Consider the following 23,245-nt stretch of genomic DNA (forward strand, 5'->3'; position numbering starts at 1 on the left):
ATTATTAATAATAATAATGTTATTGCTGTCGTTATTATTATGTCAAAACGCTGTAGACAGAATTTCCATTTGCTTTTCATAAGCCATGGAATCATGGAAAGATTAAGGTTGGGGGAAAAGCCTTTCAGATCATCAAATCCAAGCTTTTTGAAAGGCTTGAGGTGAACAAGCCACACCTCTGGGCAGGCAGAATTTGTTTTGTTGAAGGTAAAAACCCAATTGATTGCTTGCTGAGGGATTCACCAGACATGTCCACAGAGCTGCATTTGTGCCTCCCCACTCCTGTTTTATCCCTGGGGGATATAATCAGCTTTAGGGCCACCCGCTGGAGCACAGACACAAATCCTGGGGTGTTGGGGGATTTACCAGCCTGGGACAGTGGGAGCTGGCCTTGCCCCTGGCCGGGGGGGACAGGATGAGCTTTAAGGTCCCCTCCCACCCAAGCCATCCCAGAATTCTGAGTTTCCATGCATTTATTTGTGTCTGTGTGTAAAGCTGAGAACAAATTCTGAGTTCCCATGCATTTATTTGTGTCTGTGTGTAAAGCTGAACACACATTCTGTGTTTTCATGCATTTATGTCTCTATGTAAAGCTGAACACACATTCTGAGTTTCCATGCATTTATGTCTCTATGTAAAGCTGAACACACATTCTGACTTTCCATGCATTTATTTATGTCTGTATGTAAAGCTGAACACAAATTCTCACTTTCCATGCATTTATTTGTGTATGTGTGTAAAGCTGAACACACATTCTGACTTTCCATGCATTTATTTATGTCTGTATGTAAAGCTGAACACACATTCTGACTTTCCATGCATTTATTTATGTCTCTGTGTAAAGCTGAACACACATTCTGACTTTCCATGCATTTATTTGTGTCTGTGTGTAAAGCTGAACACACATTCTGACTTTCCATGCATTTATTTATGTCTATGTGTAAAGATGAACACACATTCTGAGTTTCCATGCATTTATTTCTGTCTGTATGTAAAGCTGAACAGGGGTTTGCCCACTCATGGACCACTTAAGGCTTATTTAAAAAAAAAATTAATCCTGGCCTCTGCCAAACCACGCTGCTGCCTTCCTTGAACCCAGCCTGTTGCTGTTTGCTGTTTTTAAAAGCCAGGAGAAGTCAAGAGACAGCTTTTAAAGCATCTCAGGGCTTTTTTATTTGTTTTGTTTTTTTTTTCTCCCTCACACAATCATGAATCTGTTTGCTTTTCAATGCCACCAAGGAGTGAGATGTTTGGTGTTCAAAAAGCTGAACCTCTGATGGTTCTATTTACTGGTGAGTGAGAGCTTGGAGGTCCTGTTTGTTTGCAGAGAGGTGAAACTACTCAGGCAGCTCCATCACCAGGAGAACTTGTTCATCCTCTCTAATGATGCTTCATAGAAATAATTTGTATTAAGCAAGCCCTGGTAATGGGAGCATAATGACCCCTCTTGGCTCTTGTTTAAATTCTTTCACTTCTCAACACTAATATTAATCACAAGCAGATGGTGCAGAACATTATTTATGCACACTCGTTTCCCAAACCCAAAAAAATATTTAACCCATTAACTGGAGTGGGTGATGAGACCAAAGGGCTGATTTGCTGCTGAGCTGATTGTCCTCCCTGCTCGCAGCAGCAGATATTTAGTGCAGGGCTGTCACTTCCTCTCCTTTTCTGAGGAAATGAGCACAGCCACTGGGATGTGCAGCAGATATTGGAGTCAATTCCCTGATTTTTGTGGTGTTTGGTTCTGCTGGATTTGCTTGGATTTGCTCCTGCAGGGTTTGTGTGGCTGCCCCTTGCAGTCCCCAACCTCCCCTGCCCATCCTTAAGGGGCTAATTTCCCTCCTCTTTCTTCCTTTTAGGATTTCCAGCTTTATGGCAGGATTTCAGGATCCTTTTTGTTCTTTTTGCTAAAAGCAGAGCTGGTTGGGCTCAGTTTTCCCCTAAAAGTTGGGAGCACCTGGACATCCTGGAATACCAAAATTCCCTGTGTGCTCCTGGGGCTGGGCTCATTCCACCCCCAGCCAAGCCCAGCTCAGAGGTGGCTCCATCTTTTTAGGAAGGAGGTGGAACAGGATTATTCTGCACCTTCTTCTGCTCAGGATTCAGGAGAGAGCCTCTGGGGTGCTCAGCATGGATTTGGCAAAGTCACTCAGCTCCAGAGGAGGCAAAACTCCATCAAAAGTGCAGCACGTGGCTGGAATTCCTAAAGATGGAGATCAGCAAACACAAACTGAGCCTCTGCATGCTCAGGACTGGGTTTTTTTTGGGGGGAATTACAGAATTTGCAGGAATTACAGTAGCAACAGTGTTGGTACCTCACTTCCAAAGAACTGACCCACCTGGGCTCTGTAGGAACTATTGGGTGCTCCCATTTTTAATCTGGATTTTTAGCTCCAAATAGAGGCGAGCTTTAATCAGCTTCTTAATTGAGGTTCTGCATTTCTACATTGCAGAGACAAATTAAGGCAGCTCCTGTGGTACCAGCAAACAGCTGCTAAAGCAAGGCAAACCTAATGATAAACAAAATTAGGTTCTTTTCTAGTTGGGTTTCATCCATCTGCCCCCAACCAGTGCTCACTTTGAGAGGAGGCACTGATTCAAGCTGTTGCCTTTAATCCATTTTGACAGAAGAAGGCAGTGATTAGGCAGAGCCAGGCTCTAATCTTCCCATGTTTGAGCCAGGCTGTAACGTGCACGTTCTGCTCCCCCACTGGCATCCCTGGAACTGCAAAGATGTTGAATTTCCTGCACTAAAGCCAGGCTGGATGTTGAGTTTATTCCCAGTTGATTTTATTTTCCAGCAGTGCTGCAACTCCCTGTGGCATCAGGGGCAGTCAGCATCAGAATATTTTCACTGGTACTCTGGTTTTGGAATGGACATCGATGGGTTATTTATGGAATTCCACCTTTTTTCAGGCTGATTCTCCAGTTTGTCAAAATCCCTGTGAGTTCTGTTCACGTCCATCAGTGCACTTGCAGTGGATGTTGAGTTTATTCCCAGTTGATTTTATTTTCCAGCAGTGCAGCAACTCCCTGTGGCATCAGGGGCAGTCAGCATCAGAATATTTGCACTGATGCTCTGGTTTTGGAATGGGTATTTATGGTTTATTCATGGAATTTCATCTTTTTTTCAGGCTGACTTTGCAATTTGGTGAAATCCCTGTGAGTTCAGGATTAATCCCTGTCCAAATGCAGTAATTCCACTTATCCATCCCTGTGGAATTCCATCCTTTTTTCAGGCTGATTTTCCAGTTTGTCAAAATCCCTGTGAGTTCTTTTCCTGCCCATCAGTGCACTTGGTGTCTGATCCAGATTGGTGTCACCTGCAGGTTTCATAATGTGGATTTTTAGCTTTTGTATAAAGTCATCTGTGTAAATACCATCTACTACCTGTATGGAGAGGACGTATTTTGTATTTTTTTTTAATATATGGATTTTTATCTGTGCTGCTGACTCACAAACCACTGCACTTGACATAGATATTTGTAATATTTCCTACCAAAAGCCACTGTGCCAATGCTCCCTGGGTATTTGGGGCTGTCCTGTGCAGGGCCAGGAGCTGGGTTTGGCTGTGACTCCCTTCCAGTGGAGGATATTCTCTATAAATGGTGCCTTTATCATCCAGGATAATGTGGATAATGCAGTTTTTCCCCCCAAACAGACGTGAAGCCCTCCAACATGCTGGTGAACACCCGGGGCCAGGTGAAGCTCTGTGACTTTGGGGTCAGCACCCAGGTAAATTCCCTTTTTTTTGCATCTCTCCCCATTCCCCTCGTGCTGTCCAAATCACCTGGCAGCCCCACAGCAAACCCCTCTCTGCTGGGACAGCCCTTCTCATTTTTAATCTCTGGGCGACTTTTCCTCCATCTGAATATGATTGCTCATTGTTTAATGACAGTAAAAACTGCTGATATTGTAATTACTACTTACCAATAGCAAACTTCATTGAAATGCAGCTTTGATCTGGGAGCCTTTTGCCCAGACAAAAGGGAGGGCAGAGCAAGAGACGTGTCTGGGGAGCCCAACTGGCCCACAATAAAAATTAATATTGGGAGCAACAATGGTGGTGGGCTTTGACAATGTGCAGCACAAATTTTAATTAATTTCCATTTTGGGCCTCCCTGGAGGACTTCTCTGCTAGTGACCCATGAGCTCGCTGCGCTGTTGATTTGAATTTCAGCACCTTTTCCTCCCAGCCAAACACGAGGCCCAAAGAGAAGGTCAGCCTTGTATTATGGGCTGGCAGGCTCTGTTGTCCCTCCAGTGTTTGAGGGATGAATTGGGGCTTTATTCACATCTGCCTGAAAAACGAGTGTGCTCAATCCTGCTTCCTCCTAATTCACTTTTTACACCAGCCTGGCCTGGGGTACTAAAACAAGCAGCATCCTGCTTAGCACAATTGTTTAAGGTTATCTGCCATAAAGTGTAATGCAAGTGCTTGCTTAAATTGGAATCCTCGTTCCCCCAGCCCAGGCGAGATTTAATCATTTTTAACGCCTTGGTGGATAAATCCCTTCCCTTTTTTTACATCATTTTTAGTTGATTTATTGGGATGATGATTGTAGGTTAAATGAGGAATAATTGCCCATTTTATTTCCACATTATCTTTATATTGTTCTAACAGACTGTTTTGTCTGATAGCTGGTGAATTCCATAGCCAAGACGTATGTTGGAACAAATGCTTATATGGCGGTAAGTGGATTTATGAAGGAATAACATTGAAATGGAATTATTTGTCCTCACTCTTGTTCTGTTCAAGGCGGGAGATATCCTAAATCAATCCTCAAATCTCCATCTCTTCCCATCCCCTCTCTTCATTCCGTGGGACAACTCTGCTTCTTCTTGCTGGCAGGGAGGAGAAATATTGGAAAAGCGGTTTTTTAAAATATATTTTCTGTTGTTTTTGCTCCTTGTGGCAACTGGGAACAAAGAGAGCCAGTTGGGTATTCAAAAAAAAAAATCAAGATTTTCACTCAGGGCACGTGGCTCTCTGCAGATCACTGCCAGCCCCAAACCATCCCCGTTTTGGGAATGCTGGAGTTGAGGGAAGCACCGTGCAGAGGTTGGTGGGCATTCCTAAACACCCCATGGAAATCTGAACCTAAAAACACTGGGATTAATAACATCAGGGTATGAAAGTGCAGGTTTTTTACCTCAGAATGCAAGAAGTCATCAGTGCTTCCACTTTTCTGCACAAATTTTGGTCGGTCTTTGCTAACACAAGACCGCTTTTGTCCTGTTCCTGTGCGTTGAAGTCCCTAAATTCCCTTTTTTTTTTTTAAATAATTTTTTTTTAGCACATTGCTAAGGATGCATTGTTTGGGTCGGGGTTTGGGTTCAGAGCTGCCAAGTGCCAGCCTGAGCAAATCAGAGTGGATTTTCCATCAGATCCTTTTCAATTCCCCATTTCAGAGGGGAAAACTCCTCCGCCTCAGCTTTTAAAGCACTTCCTGAACTCTTCATTTTGGCCATTAAAATCCTTTGAGCAAACTGCTCCTAACATTGCCGGGGAAAAAGAAGTGCTTTGCTGGTTTAAAATAAAAATATAAACAGCACAAAGTGGTTGGCTGCTCGTGTTTTTCACACCTCGGGGAAGGGGAGGGAGAAATCCGTGACCTTTAATCGCTTTCAGGTATTTTTTTCTCTGATTTTCTTGTCAGGGTTCCCATTTATTTGCTAAGTGCTTTTCCACTCGAGGTGTGCTCATTGTGTGGCTTCTGAAAGGCTGGAGTCACCATCCTAGAAAGACTTGGGCTGTCCTGGGTCATCAGAATACTCAGAAAGAGCATAAAATAAATACATCAGAATGGCAGAAAAACGGGGGGTTTTAAATAAAAAACAGAGATTAAAAAAAGAGCTGGAACACAGAGATCCAGACAAAGAAACAGCTTCAAATTAATCAACTTTTCCAGCTCAGCTGTTGCTTCAAACTGGTCTTAAGCAGGGCTGAGAATTAAATTGTATTATGCTTTTAATGCCCAAACCAAGATTACAGTTCTCTTTCCCAGGTGGGCATTAAATAAATTGCTTTTTTTTTTTTTGCCTTTCTGGATGGATGTGATGCCTCCATCTCTTAATTGTGAGGCAGAAGTTTAAGCTCAAAGTGTTCTCGATCTGATTTTTGGTGTGAAAATCACTTTGCTTCTTGATTGAGTCGTTTGTTGTCATCAAATTTCCGGGCAAGCCCTCAAAAAAAAAATAATGAAGGTCATAAGCTTTGCTTCACCCACTTGGCAGGCTGGCAGTGAATGCGAAACTCTTGAAAAAAAATCGAGGTTTTCTTTGAAAAAAATAAAAAGCTTTTTGATTTTCGTGTTTTTGGTTTGTTTTTTTGGTTGTTTTTTTTTTTGGAAACAAAAAAAGCTTTTTGATTGAGAAATTAAAATTTCCAACCAAAACTTATTTTCTGTAAAATCATTTCATTATAGAAAAAAAATTTGGATAGAAAAATAATCAGTTGTAGAATTTTTTAAGGAGAAAATACCTTGGGCTGTGTATTTAGAGACCCTTGATGCATCTGTTATTCCTATTTTCCTCTTCTTTTCTGTACTTTTAAATCCATCTTTTGTTTAAAAAGCTGATTTTTTTATTTTTTGCCCTTATCTTTTGTGAACCCACTTTTCCTCACTGGAAGTTGCTGTTTAAAGCTTGAACTTTAAGAATAAACAATTTAATATTGCTGAAAGTGAATTACAAATCTCATTTGGTGGCTTGGGAAGAGCCTAAAAAATGGGGTGGATGTCAGCTTGGGCCAGGTTAGCACATCCCATATCATGTCATAAAATTAATTTTGGCTGCACATCTGCACCTTTGTGAGGACATTTGTCAGTATAAAAATACGTCACTGTAAAAATATGTCAGTATAAAAATTTTATCAGCTTAAAAAAAAAAACCTCACACTATGCTGCTGCAAACATTTCTAAGGCGTGCTGACTTAGGTTGATTATACTCAATGAATTAAAAAACAGTAAGATTTATAATAATTAAAAATATTTTATAATAATTTTTAAAAAAAAATAAGATTTTTTGGATCGCTCCCAAGTAAGATCTGGTCAATTTGGTGGAATTGCGGGGGTATTTTGGGGCTGTTTTTACAGGGAATATTTCAGAGGGCGGCAGCGTGGTTTTTATTTAACATTCACGCCGCGCTAAAAGCTCCTGACCTGGGAGTAGCAGCACAGGGTGAACATCCAAAACCACGTTGGAGTGGCACTAATTTGGGAGTTTGTTTTCTGACGAAGCTCTCTGGATTATTAAAGAGTGAAAATCCTTTGTAGGTGGCTGGGCCAGACAGGTGCATTAACAGCACAGTGGGGAGAGGAGTCTCAGGGAGCCTTTTATTGTTGCTTTTCATGCTGTACTTGACCTTGGAAATGCTTAAATTGTAGCTCTCAAGTAAAAACCAGCAGATATTTTTTACAGCACTCCATTTCATGAAGCATTAAACCTGCTATTAATAGTTTGGAGCAGGACCTGCTTTTTTTTTGTCTTTTTTTTTTTTTCCCTCCAGGTCAAAAAGCCCAAAATTAAGGAGTGTACAAAATAAAATTGCCACCCTGTGGTGATTCTTTTGGCTTTTTTAACTGTGGTTGTGCCCCAGCCTCTGGGCTCCACACAGGGAATATTTTTCCTTGCCGTGGTGCCTGGATTTGGGGAGGGAGGTGGAAAATTGGATTTTCTCAACTTGACCTTGTGCTTTGCTCACGTGCGTGAGCCCTTGGGTTCAACAACCCAAACACAAATCCAAGGCCAGCCTTGCAAGGTGCACGGACACAGATTTTCCTGAAGAATTCCTGAATTTTCCTGGATTTGCTCCCTGCCAGGGCAGCTTTGAAGCATCTTGGTGGTTTTTGGTGTCTCCCCTCCCACGGGGCAGCTCCGAGCTCTGCTCCAGGGTCAGTGGTGGAGCCCAGGGAAGGGCAGGAGCAGGGCCAGGGCAGATTTTGTTGGATTTTAGGACAAAATTTCTTCCCCCAGAAGGTGTTGGGGCACAGCCCAGGCTCCCCAGGGAGTGGGGGAGCTTCAGGAATGTGTGGGATGCTCCCAGGGTGGGATTTTGGGATGCCTGGGCAGGGCCAGGAGCTGGAATTTGATCCCTCCCAGCTCTGAATATTCCAGGATCCTGTGACCTCAGAATATTCCAGGATCCTGTGACTTCAGAATATTCCAGGATCCTGTGACCTCAGGATATTCCAGGATCCTGTGACCTCAGAATATTCCGGGATCCTGTGACCTCAGGATATTCCAGGATCCTGTGACCTCAGAATATTCCGGGATCCTGTGACCTCAGAATATTCCAGGATCCTGTGACTTCAGAATATTCCAGGATCCTGTGACCTCAGAATATTCCGGGATCCTGTGACCTCAGAATATTCCAGGATCCTGTGAACTCAGAATATTCTGGGATCCTGTGACCTCAGAATATTCCGGGATCCTGTGACCTCAGAATATTCTGGGATCCTGTGACCTCAGAATATTCCAGGATCCTGTGACCTCAGAATATTCCGGGATCCTGTGACCTCAGAATATTCTGGGGCCCTGTGAACTCAGAATATTCCAGGATCCTGTGACCTCAGAATATTCCAGGATCCTGTGAACTCGGAATATTCTGGGATCCTGGGAACTCAGAATATTCTAGGATTCTGGGAACTCAGAATATTCCGGGATCCTGGGAACTCAGGATATTCTGGGATCCTGTGACCTCAGAATATTCTGGGATCCTGTGACCTCAGAATATTCCGGGATCCTGTGAACTCGGAATATTCCGGGATCCTGTTACCTCAGAATATTCTGGGATCCTGTGAATTCAGAATATTCCAGGATCCTGTGACCTCAGAATATTCCAGGATCCTGTGACCTCAGAATATTCCAGGATCCTGTGACCTCAGGATATTCCAGGATCCTGTGATTTCCCCCATCCCGTGCCCTGGAGCAGCTCTGGGCCAGAATCCCTGCCTGCCTGCAAGGCTCAGCAGTTGTTCTCTGCTTTTCTCCACAGCCCGAGAGGATTTCGGGGGAGCAGTACGGGATTCACTCGGATGTTTGGAGCCTGGGGATTTCCTTCATGGAGGTATGCAGAGAGCTCTCAAATCAACTCTTACGTCAAAAATAACATCAAGATATTTCCATTTCACCTTGCTTTATTCTTTAAGTTCCCTCTAAATTCATGTGCCTTTACCTGTTGCTCACTTGGGCTGTATTTAGAATGGGTTTGTTCATTTGAGGTCTTAAATAAAGCTCCATGTTTAAATAAAACTCAAATAAAACTTCCAGTAGGAGGTAGGGCCTGGAGTGTGGAGGATTTTTCTTTCTTCCTTTTTTCCTTTTTTCTTTTTTGCCCCTCTTTTCCCCTCCCTCTTTCCTCATTTTAAGGTGAAACTGGACTTTTTAAGTGAACTGTAACCAGGATTTTCAGCAGAAGATGAAGCTGAGCAGTCCCAGTGCTGGCCCTCTGCATCTCGGCACATTTCACGTTTTGCTGCCCGGAGCTGAGCCATTTTTACATTTCACACAAGAAATTCCTTGCCAAACCAAACCCTTTTGGCCAAGATACAGGTGGTGAGTGCTGAGCCAGTGCTTGCAGATGAGGTAAATCAGTGTCACCCCGAGTGGCAGGGTGACACAATTTGATGTGGCCCAGGGCAGGGCTCTTCTTTTGTTTCACTGCACATTTGAACAGTTTGTGGTGCTGGGGAGCCCTCACTCAGGATTTTGGGAGAGATACAGACCAAATCCATACACTCTGTAAGTAATTCTAGCCAAAAAAGGGCTGAGGTTGTACTCCAGGATAACTCTGTGGTGGTGCGGGTGATAAAAAGAGTGATATAAACACAGGATTTTATAAATAAAGCGTTTCCCAGTTCCTTTGAATTAAAAGCTGTGCCCCAGCAGCTCAGTGATCCACCACAAGATATTTGCAGTTTATTTTAGGGTTGTTAGTGGCTGCTCATCGATTCCACATGCAGGTTGGTAAAACTCCTTTAATTTGCATTTCCTCCTCTGGTTTTGCACCTTCCCAGCTTTCCTCTCCCTCCCTTCCCAGGGGTTTCTCCTGAGCCAGATGTGCAGGAAGCACTTTGGGGTCTGGGTGCTTTGTTAATTGGTTTGTCAGCTGCTCCTCCGGGGCCTCTCCCACCAGCAGCAGCTTGATTGAAGTGCTCTGAGTGATGTTAAATGATGAAAACAAGGACAGTGCCTTAGAAAAACGCCTCCAAAAAAGGTGAAAAAGGTGCTCCAAGAGCCACACAAGGTCACTGTCATTAAAGTAACACCCTATTGACGTGGGGATTGGGAGTGGGGACGCTCTTGCTGCTGTTAAAAAGAGGAGCTGGTGTTTGCTGAAGGATTTAAAGTCATCTGCACTCAGTGAAGTCGTGCTCCAGCCCCACACCTGGGTGTTCATTTAAAGGAAATGTCTTAATTTAAAGGAAATATCTTGTGGGATCGAGGCAGCAAGGGCTGTGCTGGCAGGTGAGGATGTAAAATTGTCAGGAAATCTTCTCATTTTCTTTAATGCTCTTCTGAGCCCTTAAAAACCTCTGGAATTTCTTTGCTGCAGAGCTGTGTGTGATGAGAAGTGGGAAGTGGCATTTGGGAGGGTGAGGAAACTGCCCCAGAAAAGCTGGGAGGAGAGAGGGGAAAGTCTGGGCTGGGAGTCCTGCCTAAGTTTTGAGAAATGGGGAGTGTTTGTGTTCCCTTTGAGGCAAGAGGGGTCTGAGTGTGCTCAGTCATCCCCTCAGAAATTAAAAAAAAAATTAAAAATTAGATTAAAATAGAATGAAATTAGAGATGCAGCTATATCATCACCATTATTATGTATTATCGCTATCATCATTATTATTATTGTCGTTACAATCAATTTTTGTCACTTCATTTTTTTGAGTTTGCCTTTCTTCCTTCAGGATTTTTCTGAAGGGAATGGAATTGAATCCATAACCCAGAAAAACTGTTCGGAAGTGTTCCACCACAAATAGTTTGTGTGTTTCCATGAGGTTTTCCCGTGTTTTATTTAAGTGCTCTTGGCTTGACAAAGCAAGTTCAATTTAAAGCCGTGCCATTGCTGTCACTACACTGCCCACTGTGTCAGCATTTTTATTGCTAAAAGCTGTTTTTGCAGGGTTCCTAACTCAGCCATAAAACACATCCAGGCTGGGCTGGGGGAGCCCTGTGCCCATTCCCTCTCTCCAGGAGCTGTGTCCTGCGCAGGAGGAGAAATTAAACTGCCCAATATTTCTTGTTACTCTCCAATATGACTGATCCTAGCTGTAATCCACAAGTGACCTGTCAAACATCCAAAAATCCACCTGGCTGGGGTTTAATAGCAGCAGCAAGGCTGGCTTGGATGGGGCTGGGGTGGTGGAAGGTTCCCTGCCCATGGGAAATGAATTTAAGGTCCTTCCCAAGCCCCCTCACCCTGGGATTCTGTGATATTTGCCATTTTATCTCCAGATACAGTCGGTGCTACATTTAAATTCAGGAAGTGAAAGCAATTTGCTAATGCCCAAAACCAAGTAAATTTTGGAAGCAGAAGCTCATGTGCTTGGCTTTTTGCTGCTCCTTCTGTGTCACGTCCAGGTCTCTGCCTCCCACTGCCCTCTGTGTTCCAGGTCCCCTTTGAAAATTAGATTTTCTTACAGAGATCATCACTGTTCCTCTCCCCCAGAGAAAAGGAATTTGTGCATCGGTTTTAATAATAGCTCTTATGCATTAGTTCTTTAATATTAGTTCTTAAAACTCCCAGATTGAGGATTTGAAGTGTTTGGTGGCCAGAGTTCTCAGTAGCTGTGCTTTTGCAGGAGCTTTCAAGGGTCCTTAGCAATCTCTTCAGAAGCCATCAGGCATTTCAGACACAGGAAAATCAGGAATTACCCAACAAAAGTGCCTTGCCTCGGTACTTGAGGCACACCCGAGCACTGCCAGAGTGCTGGAGCTCAGACCCTCCATCCCACTCGGGTGGGGGCACAGAGGGAGCTGCAGAAGAGCCCTCAGCCCACAGAGAGGAGAAGGAAATGCTGGGAGAGGATGCTCCAAGGGAAGCAGCTCTCTAAAAGCTCTTCAGTCTCGAGGGTGTTTGACTGATAAAACTGGAGTCAAACTGGTCGAGGAGGGGAGGTTTCAAATCTCCTTCTGAGCTGTCTGAGGTGTGGGATCAGTTACATCTCATCAGCTTGGGAGCAAAGGGGGAGGATTGTGTGTTCCAGGTGAGGATTGTGTGCTCCAGGTGAGGATTGTGTGTGTGTCCAGGTGAGGATTGTGTGTTCCAGGTGAGGATTGTGTGTTCCAGGTGAGAACTGTGTGTTCCAGGTGAGGATTGTGTGTTCCAGGTGAGGATTGCGTGTGTGTCCAGGTGAGGATTGTGTGTTCCAGGTGAGAACTGTGTGTTCCAGGTGAGGATTGTGTGTTCCAGGTGAGGATTGTGTGTGTGTCCAGGTGAGGATTGTGTGTTCCAGGTGAGGATTGTGTGTGTGTCCAGGTGAGGATTGTGTGTTCCAGGTGAGAACTGTGTGTGTGTCCAGGTGAGGATTGTGTGTTCCAGGTGAGAATTGTGTGTTCCAGGTGAGAACTGTGTGTTCCAGGTGAGGATTGTGTGCTCCAGGTGAGGATTGTGTGTGTGTCCAGGTGAGGATTGTGTGTTCCAGGTGAGAACTGTGTGTTCCAGGTTGTGGGAATCCAGGGTTTCCCTCTGGCTGCCCTGGGACCCTGGCAGGGCTCAGAACCCCCTGGACAGAGCCCCCAGAGACACTGGCTGTGATCTCTGTCCATGGAAAAGAGTTTTCAATCCTACAGGATGAATTACCAGCTCTGAGGGTTTGATATCAGTAATAATTAAGTGTGGCACAGGTGCAAAAGTAGAATTTTAGGTTTCTAGATGAGGGGTCCAAAGGGGACAAGCTGGAGGAAATTGGGTGTGCCTTGTCCTTTTTCTCCTTCTTCATGCCCTCCATGTCTCACTGTGGTGTTGGCATTTTTCTGTTGGTTCAGGCTGGGGACACACTGTCCAACGTAGGTGACAGATATTGGCACGTTCTTGTAAATGCAGCCCAGGGAGTTTCTGGTATTTAATGTTTGTCACATCCCACTGAGGGCAGAGCCCCACACGCTGCCCTGCAGGACAGAGCTGGGCAGGGCAGCAGAACGTGTTAGAGATAAACAGAATAAACAACCTTGGAACCAGCACAGATTAATTATGATTTCTTCTTTGGCAAGGGGGCTGACAGACAGAGACTTTTACAATCTCGGGATCATCAACACCTCAGATTCCAACAGCAGGTGAGGATTGTGAGCTGCTCTGAGGGAGGTCCTGCAGGTTCTGGGGGTGCTCTCTGCTCAGGGACAGGGTCTGGTGCTGCTGTAGCATCACTTGGTGCTCTCCAGGGTCTGCTCCAGCATAAAGGATTCTGTGCTTGGAGGTGGTGAAGGAAGAATCTGAAACCCAAATCTTGGTGGCACAGCCTAATTTTTGTCGTGGTCTGGGAGAAACAGCCTCAAGTTGTACCAGTAGGGGAAAGGCAACACCTTCCCTTTAGGATTAAGGACAGGAAGGATATAAAAACCACTTTTTGTTGTTGATGTTGCTGCAAGGAGACTCACCTGGTGGCTCTCAGGTTTTAGGGACTGCAGAGCTGTGATGTTGGTGCCTTGGTGACACCTCCTTGTGCTCAGCCGGGTGCAAGGATCGAGGAATATTTGAGGATTCCTGATTGAGGAATATTTATGGAGTCTCAGGCATTCCGTGCGGAACAATGCACTTCACAAACTCCTTCTTGGGCCAAAAAAAGCTGCATTTTTTTGGATGATTTTGACGATCCCATCCCCTGCAGCTGTTTGGGCTGACCTCTCCAAGCAGAGCTGCTCCCTCTGCTCCCTCTCCCACCTCCATCACCCAGCGGGGTGGGGACAGCGCAGGTCCAGCCTGGTGCTGGTGGGACTGGCAGTGGAGGGAGCAGTGCCCGAGGGTTGGGTCATGAATTAATAATTGCTGTGTGCTGGGGGAGGCCCCTCACACGAGCTGCAGCCGGGGAAGTCGCCTGGCAGAGTGCTATCAATCACTCAGTGACCAGAACTTCCAGTAATTAGTGTATTTTATGGGCCTGTGCTTCAGTGACTCGGAAGCACATATGCTCCACTCCCAGCTAAACTTAGCCAGAGTAATATTCCAGGATGATTTATCCGCCTGCTGCACTGGGATGTAACCCTATATTAGGTGAAGATTGTGAACTAAGCTGCAATAAAGTGGAAGTTTAGGTACAGTTTGCACGGGTTGAGACCTCGATGGATCATTGTTGCTCAGCAATTGCTCCTAGGCCGCTGTGGGCAGGGAAATAAATTATCCAGTTCTCCACCCAGGCTGAGGGGACAATTAAAGGGATGACATCAGCTGTGGGTGTTTGGAAGGTGTTTTATACATAAGGTTATTTAATGGATGGAACAGAATGCATTTTATGTGTTTATATTTTTATGTGTGAGGCTGGTGAGGTGCTGGCACAGAAGCTGGGGCTGCCCCTGGATCCCTGGAATGTCCCAGGTCAGGCTGGACAGGGCTTGGAGCAGCCTGGGATGGTGGGAGGTGTCCCTGCCCGTGGTGGGATGGGTTGGAGGATCTTCAGAAGGTCCCTTCCCACCAAACCATTCCAGGGTTCTATCACTCGATTGTTTCCTGTTCTTACTCTATAGCTATTTCTGCTTTTAAAGAGTCAAAAACTGAGGCTGTTTCCCTGCCTTTTCCCAAGATTTCATGGCCTCTCCTGGCAGATGAACCTTTGCTCCACAAGAGCTGGGGGAGAGCAGAAGCTGAGCTGCATTCCCACCAGCACGGCCGCATTTCAACCCATTTCTCCCTTTTTGTACCGAATTTCAACCCGGCCAGCAGCCAAGCACGAAGCCCCTCTGCTGGAGCAAGGAACCAAATGAACCCTCCTGGAGCACTTGTGGAGATTTTGCTCCTTTCCCTGGAAAGGCCTGGCCCAGCCTGCAGAAAAGGCGCTGCCGTTCCCGGCGTCACCCTTGAGGATGCAGCAGTGAAAACCTGCTGATAGCCAGGATCCGTGGCCAGGCAGAAATGTGCAATTTAACCCTGATCGTCTGCAGCCTTGAGCTGCCACTGCATTTCCTGTAGCTCATATTTAAAAGAAATCAAAGTGAAACTAATTATCTTTAATTAAGGCGAATTAAGCTTTGATTTCTAATATATATATATTATTTTTTTTTTACTCCGTGACGGAGCTGGAACTCATCTGCTCAAGCCAAGGAATGTCCCAGAGGTTATTAGGGCATTTTTCTGGTGGTGGTAATAACCTTCCCCCTCCCAGCCCTGGCCACCACCAACAAATCTGTCACTTCATCCGTCTCCGTTGCCGCTCCTGCCCCTCCGCAGGGGTCGCAGATTCCACAAGTTATCAGCTAATGGCCTTATACATTAAAAATTGAAGCTTTCCTCACTCCCAGGCCTTGCAAGGCTTTGTTCTTAAGCCCCAGACACTTCGGAGTGCAGCTGCAAACTATAGGCAGAAGATTAAATTAATTTGTAACTCTTTTTTTTTTTTTCTTTTTTTTTTCTTTTTTTTTTGTCAGGGCCCTGCATTGCTAAATCCTGCACATTTAATTGAAACCCTACTTCAAGATGCTTTGTGTTTCTGTTCCTCTTTGTTGTCAGTTTAACCTCAGAAGCACTTTAACTCTGCTAAATTGCTGTTATATCCTTTTGGATTTTTTATTTAAAAAAAAAACAAACCAAAACCCTCCACAATAAGAGGACAGCAAATTGATATTAGGAGGAGAAGAAAAACCTTGGAGTCGTTTTTGAGGTATTTAATATTTATTAGGGTCCATACCCTGCAGAGTTTCAGGTGATGTGAAGCCCATCTATCTAGGAATGTATAAATTGGTCTTGGAATGGAATTCCACCTGGGGAATTTGGTGTTATCCAGTACTTAAGTCTGCTTTTGGAAGTTGGAGCGTGGCGGAGTGGCGGCTGCTTTTCCAGAAAATGAGGGTTTAACTGCAGTGCACAATCTAAATGCAAAATCCTCGGATGGAAATTTAATTGTGTAAAATGTGCACGAGGTAATTAAGAACAAATTTTAGAACATTTCAGACTATAAAGTCCTCCTTCAGCTCCATCACTGGCGATATTGCCAGCGCTTATTTTCAATTTGCAGTTATGCTGAGAAACATGGAATGTGCCTAAATTAAGAATAAAAGCATCCCGTGCTCTCCAGTGTAACTGTAAATTAAAAAACAACTTGCACAACATCGACAATAATCTAAGTGGGAAACTTTATTGCCTCAGTGTCCTAAAAACACGTTTTGAACTTCCTTCCCTCAGCCACTTTCCAAAGAGGATCCAGACAGAGCTGCTGCTGTAATTTTATTCACAATATGCAGCAGGCAAGGAAGAAGTGAGCTGGAGGAAGTGATGTGTAAGGGGGAGATTTCTGGATTTCCCTTTTCAGTTCTAAAACGGCAAATTCCATTATTTCAACAAGTGCTTTGAATTTTGGGTTCGTTTCTCTGCACCTAAAGAGAGTTTGAGAACAGGTTTTAGTTGCTTCCCAGCCCTACTTCTGGTGCTCAGCCCAGAGCTTCTTCCTGAATCAACACTTCATCAGAAATTTTGATTTTTTTATAACAAAAAATTTGTGATAGTTTGGTAAAAGTCAGTATATACACACCCACTGCAGCTCTGTTGTTTCATAACCTGGGATTATTTCTCAGTTTATCAGGTCCTGGTTTGAAATCTGCTGGTGCATCTCACCCATCCATCCCCTGGCCAAGCCTTGGGGAGGCTCTTCCTCCTGAGCCACCTCTGTGCTAGAAAAAGCAATTGTTTTTTTTTAAAAATTGTTTTTAAAAACACGGAGCCGCACCACGGAGCCGCTCCGAGGTGAAATGGGGTGAGAAGGTGTTTTCCTGGCTTAATTGTTGGTGATTGATCCCCTTCTCCTTTCTGTTTCCACACCATTCTGCCATTGCGGGTCGCTGGAATTTTGAAAATTAAGGTTTTTGCTGTTGTTGTGTTGGAAAAGAGCTCAGGATCATCAAATCCAACCATTGGGAAGGGTCCATGGGGGAATGGGAAGCAGTTCCCTGAATTTTAGGCATTCCCTCCTCAATATCCAGACATAAAACACTGATCAGATCCTAAACCCAACTAATTTAAACTGAAATATTGTGTTTTTGTTAAAATACCTTACAAGAGTTTCAGGTTCTGGAGTTTCATCCTTGAAATGCAGAGAAGTTTTGGACAGTGTGTTCATTTGGTAGGTTTTGGTTTTTCCCTCCTGCACTGGGCTTGTTCCTCGTGTTCCTGTGACTTCTTGAGACAAATGATAATTTGAAAATCCCTTTAGTGAATTTCTCATCTGTTTGTTGTTTGGGCTTTTTGTTTTGTTTTGTTTTCAACCTTATTTTAACTGTGACACTTTTTATAAATCGAAATCTACACCCAGAGGTCACTGGTTGGCTGAACTTAAACCGTTTTACTTAGTAAATTTAATTAAGAAAATACAGTGCAACTCATAAGCAAATGAGTTTTTCCTAGTTTTAAACCAAACCACCCTCTCGAGTGCTGATTGCCTCGCTCGACCCCTGGTGATACAGAAACAGGCAAAATTAAAAAGGACATTAAAGCTTCATTAAATCTGAAACACATTTAGTACAGTGACATATCTGCAGGCTATTTCGGGGAAGATTACAGACTCTTTGCTAAGTTTCTTAATTTATAATACCTTGACAATGTTGTGGGCAGGAAATCTGAGCAGATGGATGCAGTGGTGGTGCAGGGGAGGCAGAAGTGGCACAGGAGCTGGCCCTGGGTGTTTCAGCTCCCAGCTTCACTGAGGAATATTCCCTTTTACCAAAGAAATTGTTGCTGGTGCGTTTTGGGGTCCTTCAGTGCTTCATTTATTCACTTTATACTTGTGTCTGGCTCTTTTCCCCCCAGTTTTTCTGCTGCCTTGGAGCCCCTGCTGAGCCTGGCGTGGTCGGTGGGGATGGAAATGCTTTTTTTTGGAGTCATCCTCGAGGCAGGGATTGTTTTGCTTCAGTAACATCTGCACAAAGATGCTCTGTGCACAGAGCCATCCTTACCTGCTTGTTCTGTCTGGAGTTTCTCACTGTTCCTCAGCAAAAAAACTCAGAACTTGCTCTGCTTCTGGTCGTGGAAAACTGTTGGGCGTTATGGGTGGGTTTATTTCTGGGCTGTCACATCCACGCAGCTGCTGAGGATCTCAGATTTCTGCTTGGGACAGGAGGGAGCTGCCCCCAAAAGAGGAGAAGGTGGTAAAGGATGGGTTTCAGTAGCCCCACAACAGAAAATGAAGGGTTTTTGTTGAACTCTGGAGTGGCATTTTCCAGAGCCTGCCCTGAGGGTGACCTGAGTGGCTTTGCTGAGATGGGAATGCTCAGAGAATTCAAAAATGGTTTGGGGTGAAAGGGACCTTCAAGACCATCGGGGCAGGGACACCTCCCACTGTCCCAGGCTGCTCCCAGCCCTGTCCATCCTGGCCTGGGACATTCCAGGGATCCAGGGGCAGCCCCAGCTGCTCTGGGCATCTGTGCCAGGGCCTGCCACCCTCACAGGGAGGAATTCCTCCCCAGAATCCACCTAAATCTCCCCTTTCCCACTATGAAGCCATTCCCTGGGTCCCATCCATCCATCCCTTGTCCCCAGTCCCTCTCCAGCTCTCCTGGAGCCCCTCCAGGCCCTGGAATGGCTCTGAGGATTCCCTGGATCCTTCCCTTCTCCAGGGGAACATTCCCAGGGCTCTGAGGATTCCCTGGATCCTTCCCTTCTCCAGGGGAACATTCCCAGGGCTCTGAGCCCTCCCTGGATCCTTCCCTTCTCCAGGGAACATTCCCAGGGCTCTGAGCTCTCCCTGGATCCTTCCCTTCTCCAGGGAACATTCCCAGGGCTCTGAGGATTCCCTGGATCCTTCCCTTCTCCAGGGAACATTCCCAGGGCTCTGAGCCCTCCCTGGATCCTTCCCTTCTCCAGGGAACATTCCCAGGGCTCTGAGGATTCCCTGGATCCTTCCCTTCTCCAGGGAACATTCCCAGGGCTCTGAGGATTCCCTGGATCCTTCCCTTCTCCAGGAGAACATTTTGAGCAGTGCCTTTGCCCAGCCCTGCTGTGGGGTTTGTCCCTTGGCGTGGGTGACACGGTGGCTCCGACCTTCAGCCCTGCTGCTCTTGCTCAGGATGGTGGGAGCAGAATGAGTTTATCCACCTGGGGAATCCATGGATCCACTGCATCCATCAGCTCTGGGCTGGGCCTTCCTCTGGAGCTGGAATCAGAATTCTCAGAGGTTGTTTTGGGGTGCAGGGCAGCTCTTGGCTCCTGTGTGGCAAAGCCAGAAAGGCAGAATGGAGCTGCTCTGGGTGCCCTGGGTCAGCTCTGGGTGCACCAGAGGAACTGAATTGTGGATAGCAGGGAAAATTCCTTCATGGAAAGGGTCACCAAGCACTGGCACAGCTGCTGGAGTCATTCCTGCAGGGATTTAACAGCTCTGTGCGTCTGGCACCTGGGGATGTGGCCTTGGAAGTGCTGGGGGTGGTTGGATTCAATCTGAGAGGGCTTTTCCAGAAGATTCCATGGTTTTAACCCTGAAAACCTTGGTCCTCCACTCAATAGACAGAATAACTCCAAGCAGCTGCGTTTGCTGGAGCTGTTTCCAGGGTTTCCCACCGAGTGGGAGAACCTGCCTAGTACAGATTTCTCTTGGAATGTTTATTACTTATGGCCAGTAGAATATTTTGAGACAACATCCGTAAAAATGTTGATTTTGGGACTACTCTGTCATGCCTGAATTTACTTATAAAACAGCAGGGGCAGCAAATGCAGTCGATATCCTGGCAGAGTGGCTGTGGAGGAAGGATGAGGTTTCTCTGTGGGTGCTGTGGGCTCTCCCCACATCCCACTCGGGTTTGGCACCAATGGGGACACCAAGCTCAGCTCAGTAACCCAGATTTTACCCTGAGCCACTTAAAGGAGGACTCTGGGAGTTGGGAGCTGCCTGCTCATCACAGATAATTAGCAGCAAAGGCAGAGCCTTGGCCTCCCTGCTGAGGCTGAACTGGTTTCATTTCCACTCCTGGGGAACGTGGGCATCCAACGGTGGCACCGAGGGAGACACAAGGGCTGGAGAAACCCAGAAATCCTGGAAAAATGGGGGGTGATGGTTGTGAGGGACCCATTCTGAATACAGCTCTTTGTGTTTGCAGAATCTCTTTTTTTTTCATTTTGATTTGTAACAACGTGAGAGTTGAGAACTTTTCTCTTCTAAAGGAAATGTGCCCAAATTTGGGAACCAAATAATGGCACTAAGGGAGACACAAGGGCTGGAAAAACCCAGAAATCCTGGAAAAATGAGGAGTGATGGTTGTGAGGGACCCATTCTAAATACAGCTCTTTGTGTTTGCAGAATCCCTTTTTTTCCATTTCCTCAATTTCTGCCATTGTGAGAGTTGAGAATTTTTCTCTCTTAAAGCAAATGTGCCCAAATTTGGGCATCAAAGGGTGGCACTGAGAGAAATCCCCAGAAAAATGAGGGGTGATGGTTGTGAAGGACCCATTCTAAATACAGCTCTTTGTGACTGCACAATCCCTTTTTTGCCATTTTAATTTGTACCATTGTGAGAGTTGAGAACTTTTCTAAAGAAAACGTGCCCAAATTTGGGAACCAAAAGATGGCACTGAGGGAGACACAAGGGCTGGAGAAACCCAGAAATCCTGGAAAAATGAGGAGTCATGGTTGTGAAGGACCCATTCTAAATACAGCTCTTTGTGTCTGCAAAATCCTTTTTTTGCCATTTTGATTTGTACCATTGTGAGAGTTGAGAACTTTTCTAAAGAAAACGTGCCCAAATTTGGGAACCAAAAGATGGCACTGAGGGAATCAAAAGGGCTGGAGAAACCCAGAAATCCTGGAAAAATGAGGAGTCATGGTTGTGAAGGATCCATTCTAAATACAGCTCTTTGTGTCTGCACAATCCCTTTTTTGCCATTTTAATTTCTACCATTGTGAGAGTTGAGAATTTTTCTCTCCTGAAGGAAACGTGCCCAAATTTGGGAACCAAAAGATGGCACTGAGGGAATCAAAAGGGCTGGAGAAACCCAGAAATCCTGGAAAAATGAGGAGTGATGGTTGTGAAGGACCCATTCTAAATACAGCTCTTTGTGTCTGCACAATCCCTTTTTTGCCATTTTGATTTGTACCATTGTGGGAGTTGGGAATTTTTCTCTCTTAAAGAAAATGTGCCCAAATTTGGGAACCAAATGATGGCACTAAGGGAGACACAAGGGCTGGAAAAATCCAGAAATCCTGGAAAAATGAGGAGTGATGGTTGTGAGGGACCCATTCTGAATACAGCTCTTTGTGCCTGCACAATCCCTTTTTTGCCATTTCCCCAATTCCAACCATCCTGAGAGTTGAGTACTTTTCTCACTTGAAGGAAATGTGCCCTCCATGCAAATCTCTATAACTAGACAAATATTATTTCCTTTCCCAGCTTGCTCTTGGGAGGTTTCCATATCCTCAGGTAAGATTGTTCATTACTGCTGTTTGCCACTGTGACATTCATTCCTATGTATGAAGGTGCAGAGAGCAATTGTGAACATTTGAGCCACATACAAATAAATCTGTCCTGTTAAATTGAAAAGTGGGAGCTGCAAGGAGTCATTTAGAAGTCTCTATTGATTTTTTTTTTTTGCCCCCCCCCCTCGTATTCTCTTCTCCAAACTGTTTTCTTTCCCTGGTGACAATGAAAATTAGGGTGATGTTAATCTTGTTCGTTTTGTTGGGAGATTAAAAAATAATCCAGTCTTTACAACATTTTTTTTTTTTGAAGCAGGAAGGTGTATCTGCTCCTTTCCTTATAATTTTATTCTTAATTCCGATTTTGAATAATGGCACGATGGTCTAAAATCCCCTCAAAAATAGAATGTGAATGGAATACTTAAGGGAGCTTCAGATTCTTCCTTTGAAGAGGACCTAATATTAGTATTTGTTGTAAATACTGGTATTTTCTAAGTTTCCACCTGAAGCTGCTGGCACAACTCTTCCCATCTCTGGTGGCCATGGTTGGGTGGATGCTGAGCTCTGCATCACCACGGAATATTTGACTTTTTTACACTTAAAAACCCCACAAAGCTCTGAACAAAACAGATCCAGAACCGGCTCTGGCGATCACTTGAAATTCTCATCTCGAGATGGATGTTAGAATTCACAGGAACAAACTGTTCAGCAGTTCCTCCAATTATTCTTTCTGGGGAGAGGCGGGGAAAAGAGTCAAGTGTCCAGGGACAAAAAATGAATTATTTGAATGTGGTTTTTTAATGTTTTCATATGTTTTATGAAGACTGTTCTCTGCATCTTGGTCTCTACAGCTCGCAGTGCCTGGAGGCATGTCTGATTTAAAGGTGGTGTTGGTCTGTGCTCTTTAAGCATCTATTAACTTGCTATTATTATGCAAATAACTGTTGTAATACACATACTAATTTATGCATGGTTAGATTATGCAGATGCCTCACAAACATGGTTATTGAATAATAGGCTGGGACTCATTCCCTCTCCCATTTTTAGAAGCTGTTTTAAGCAAATTCTCCTGACACTTTTACAGACTTGGGAAGGTTTTGCCTGGGTGGAAATATTCTGATTTTTTACTTTTTTTTTTTGGTTTTTTTTTTTTTTTTTTTGTTTTGTTTTGTTTTGTTTTGTTTTCCTCTGCAAAATGTTCACTGACACCGTTAAGATGATAGACTTGGAATATTTTATCTGGGTTTTAAATGTGTTTTTGGAGGAGAGGACTGGAAAAGAAACTTCCATTGAAGAGCCCTCCATGCGTAGGGAACTCCGAGGGTCTCGATGGTCATGTTTAGGTGTTTTATAACCTAAAATCCAAAGTGATGAGGGCACAATTCAAAATAAACCTGATGGGAGAGGGAGGTTGGAACGTGGACATTCCATGTGCTTCCAGGCAAAAATGTCTCCCTGAACTGGGAGCAAACCACGACTGCCAAATTTAAAGATGCTTTTTGCTGTTCTAATTAAAAAGCAGATCGGGTTTGTGAAAGAATATTTGGCAAGGCAGTAGCCCATGAAATTGTATATATTTTTTAATGCAAAACAGTCGAGGAGGTGAAACTTTTAAAATGTGGCTATTAAGCTTTTCAAGCAACTGCTTTTCAGAAGGGATTTTATGCGAATTTCTGTATTTTCGGCATGTGCTGGGCAGGAGAACCTTT

The 23,245-nt window shown here is 44.7% G+C and overlaps 1 protein-coding gene across 2 annotated transcripts in view; it reads left to right on the forward strand.

The window, feature by feature from the left end:
- The window catches only part of MAP2K5 (mitogen-activated protein kinase kinase 5), a 138,498-nt gene that overhangs the window by 65,818 nt on the left and 49,435 nt on the right, over positions 1-23,245 (forward strand). Inside the window, exons 14-18 of one of the 2 annotated variants that reach the window (XM_031505719.2) lie at positions 3,665-3,738; positions 4,645-4,695; positions 9,002-9,073; positions 21,511-21,540; positions 22,388-23,245. The exon at positions 22,388-23,245 is cut by the window's right edge and continues 1,823 nt beyond it. In XM_031505719.2, coding sequence (XP_031361579.1) covers positions 3,665-3,738; positions 4,645-4,695; positions 9,002-9,073; positions 21,511-21,540; positions 22,388-22,444 — 284 coding nt within the window. In that variant the 3' untranslated portion in view covers positions 22,445-23,245. The remainder of the gene's footprint in view (positions 1-3,664; positions 3,739-4,644; positions 4,696-9,001; positions 9,074-21,510; positions 21,541-22,387) is intronic. The other variant, XM_031505717.2, reaches the window with a different exon arrangement.

This window comes from Lonchura striata, chromosome 11, assembly GCF_046129695.1.
Source record: "Lonchura striata isolate bLonStr1 chromosome 11, bLonStr1.mat, whole genome shotgun sequence".
Taxonomy (NCBI): domain Eukaryota; kingdom Metazoa; phylum Chordata; class Aves; order Passeriformes; family Estrildidae; genus Lonchura; species Lonchura striata.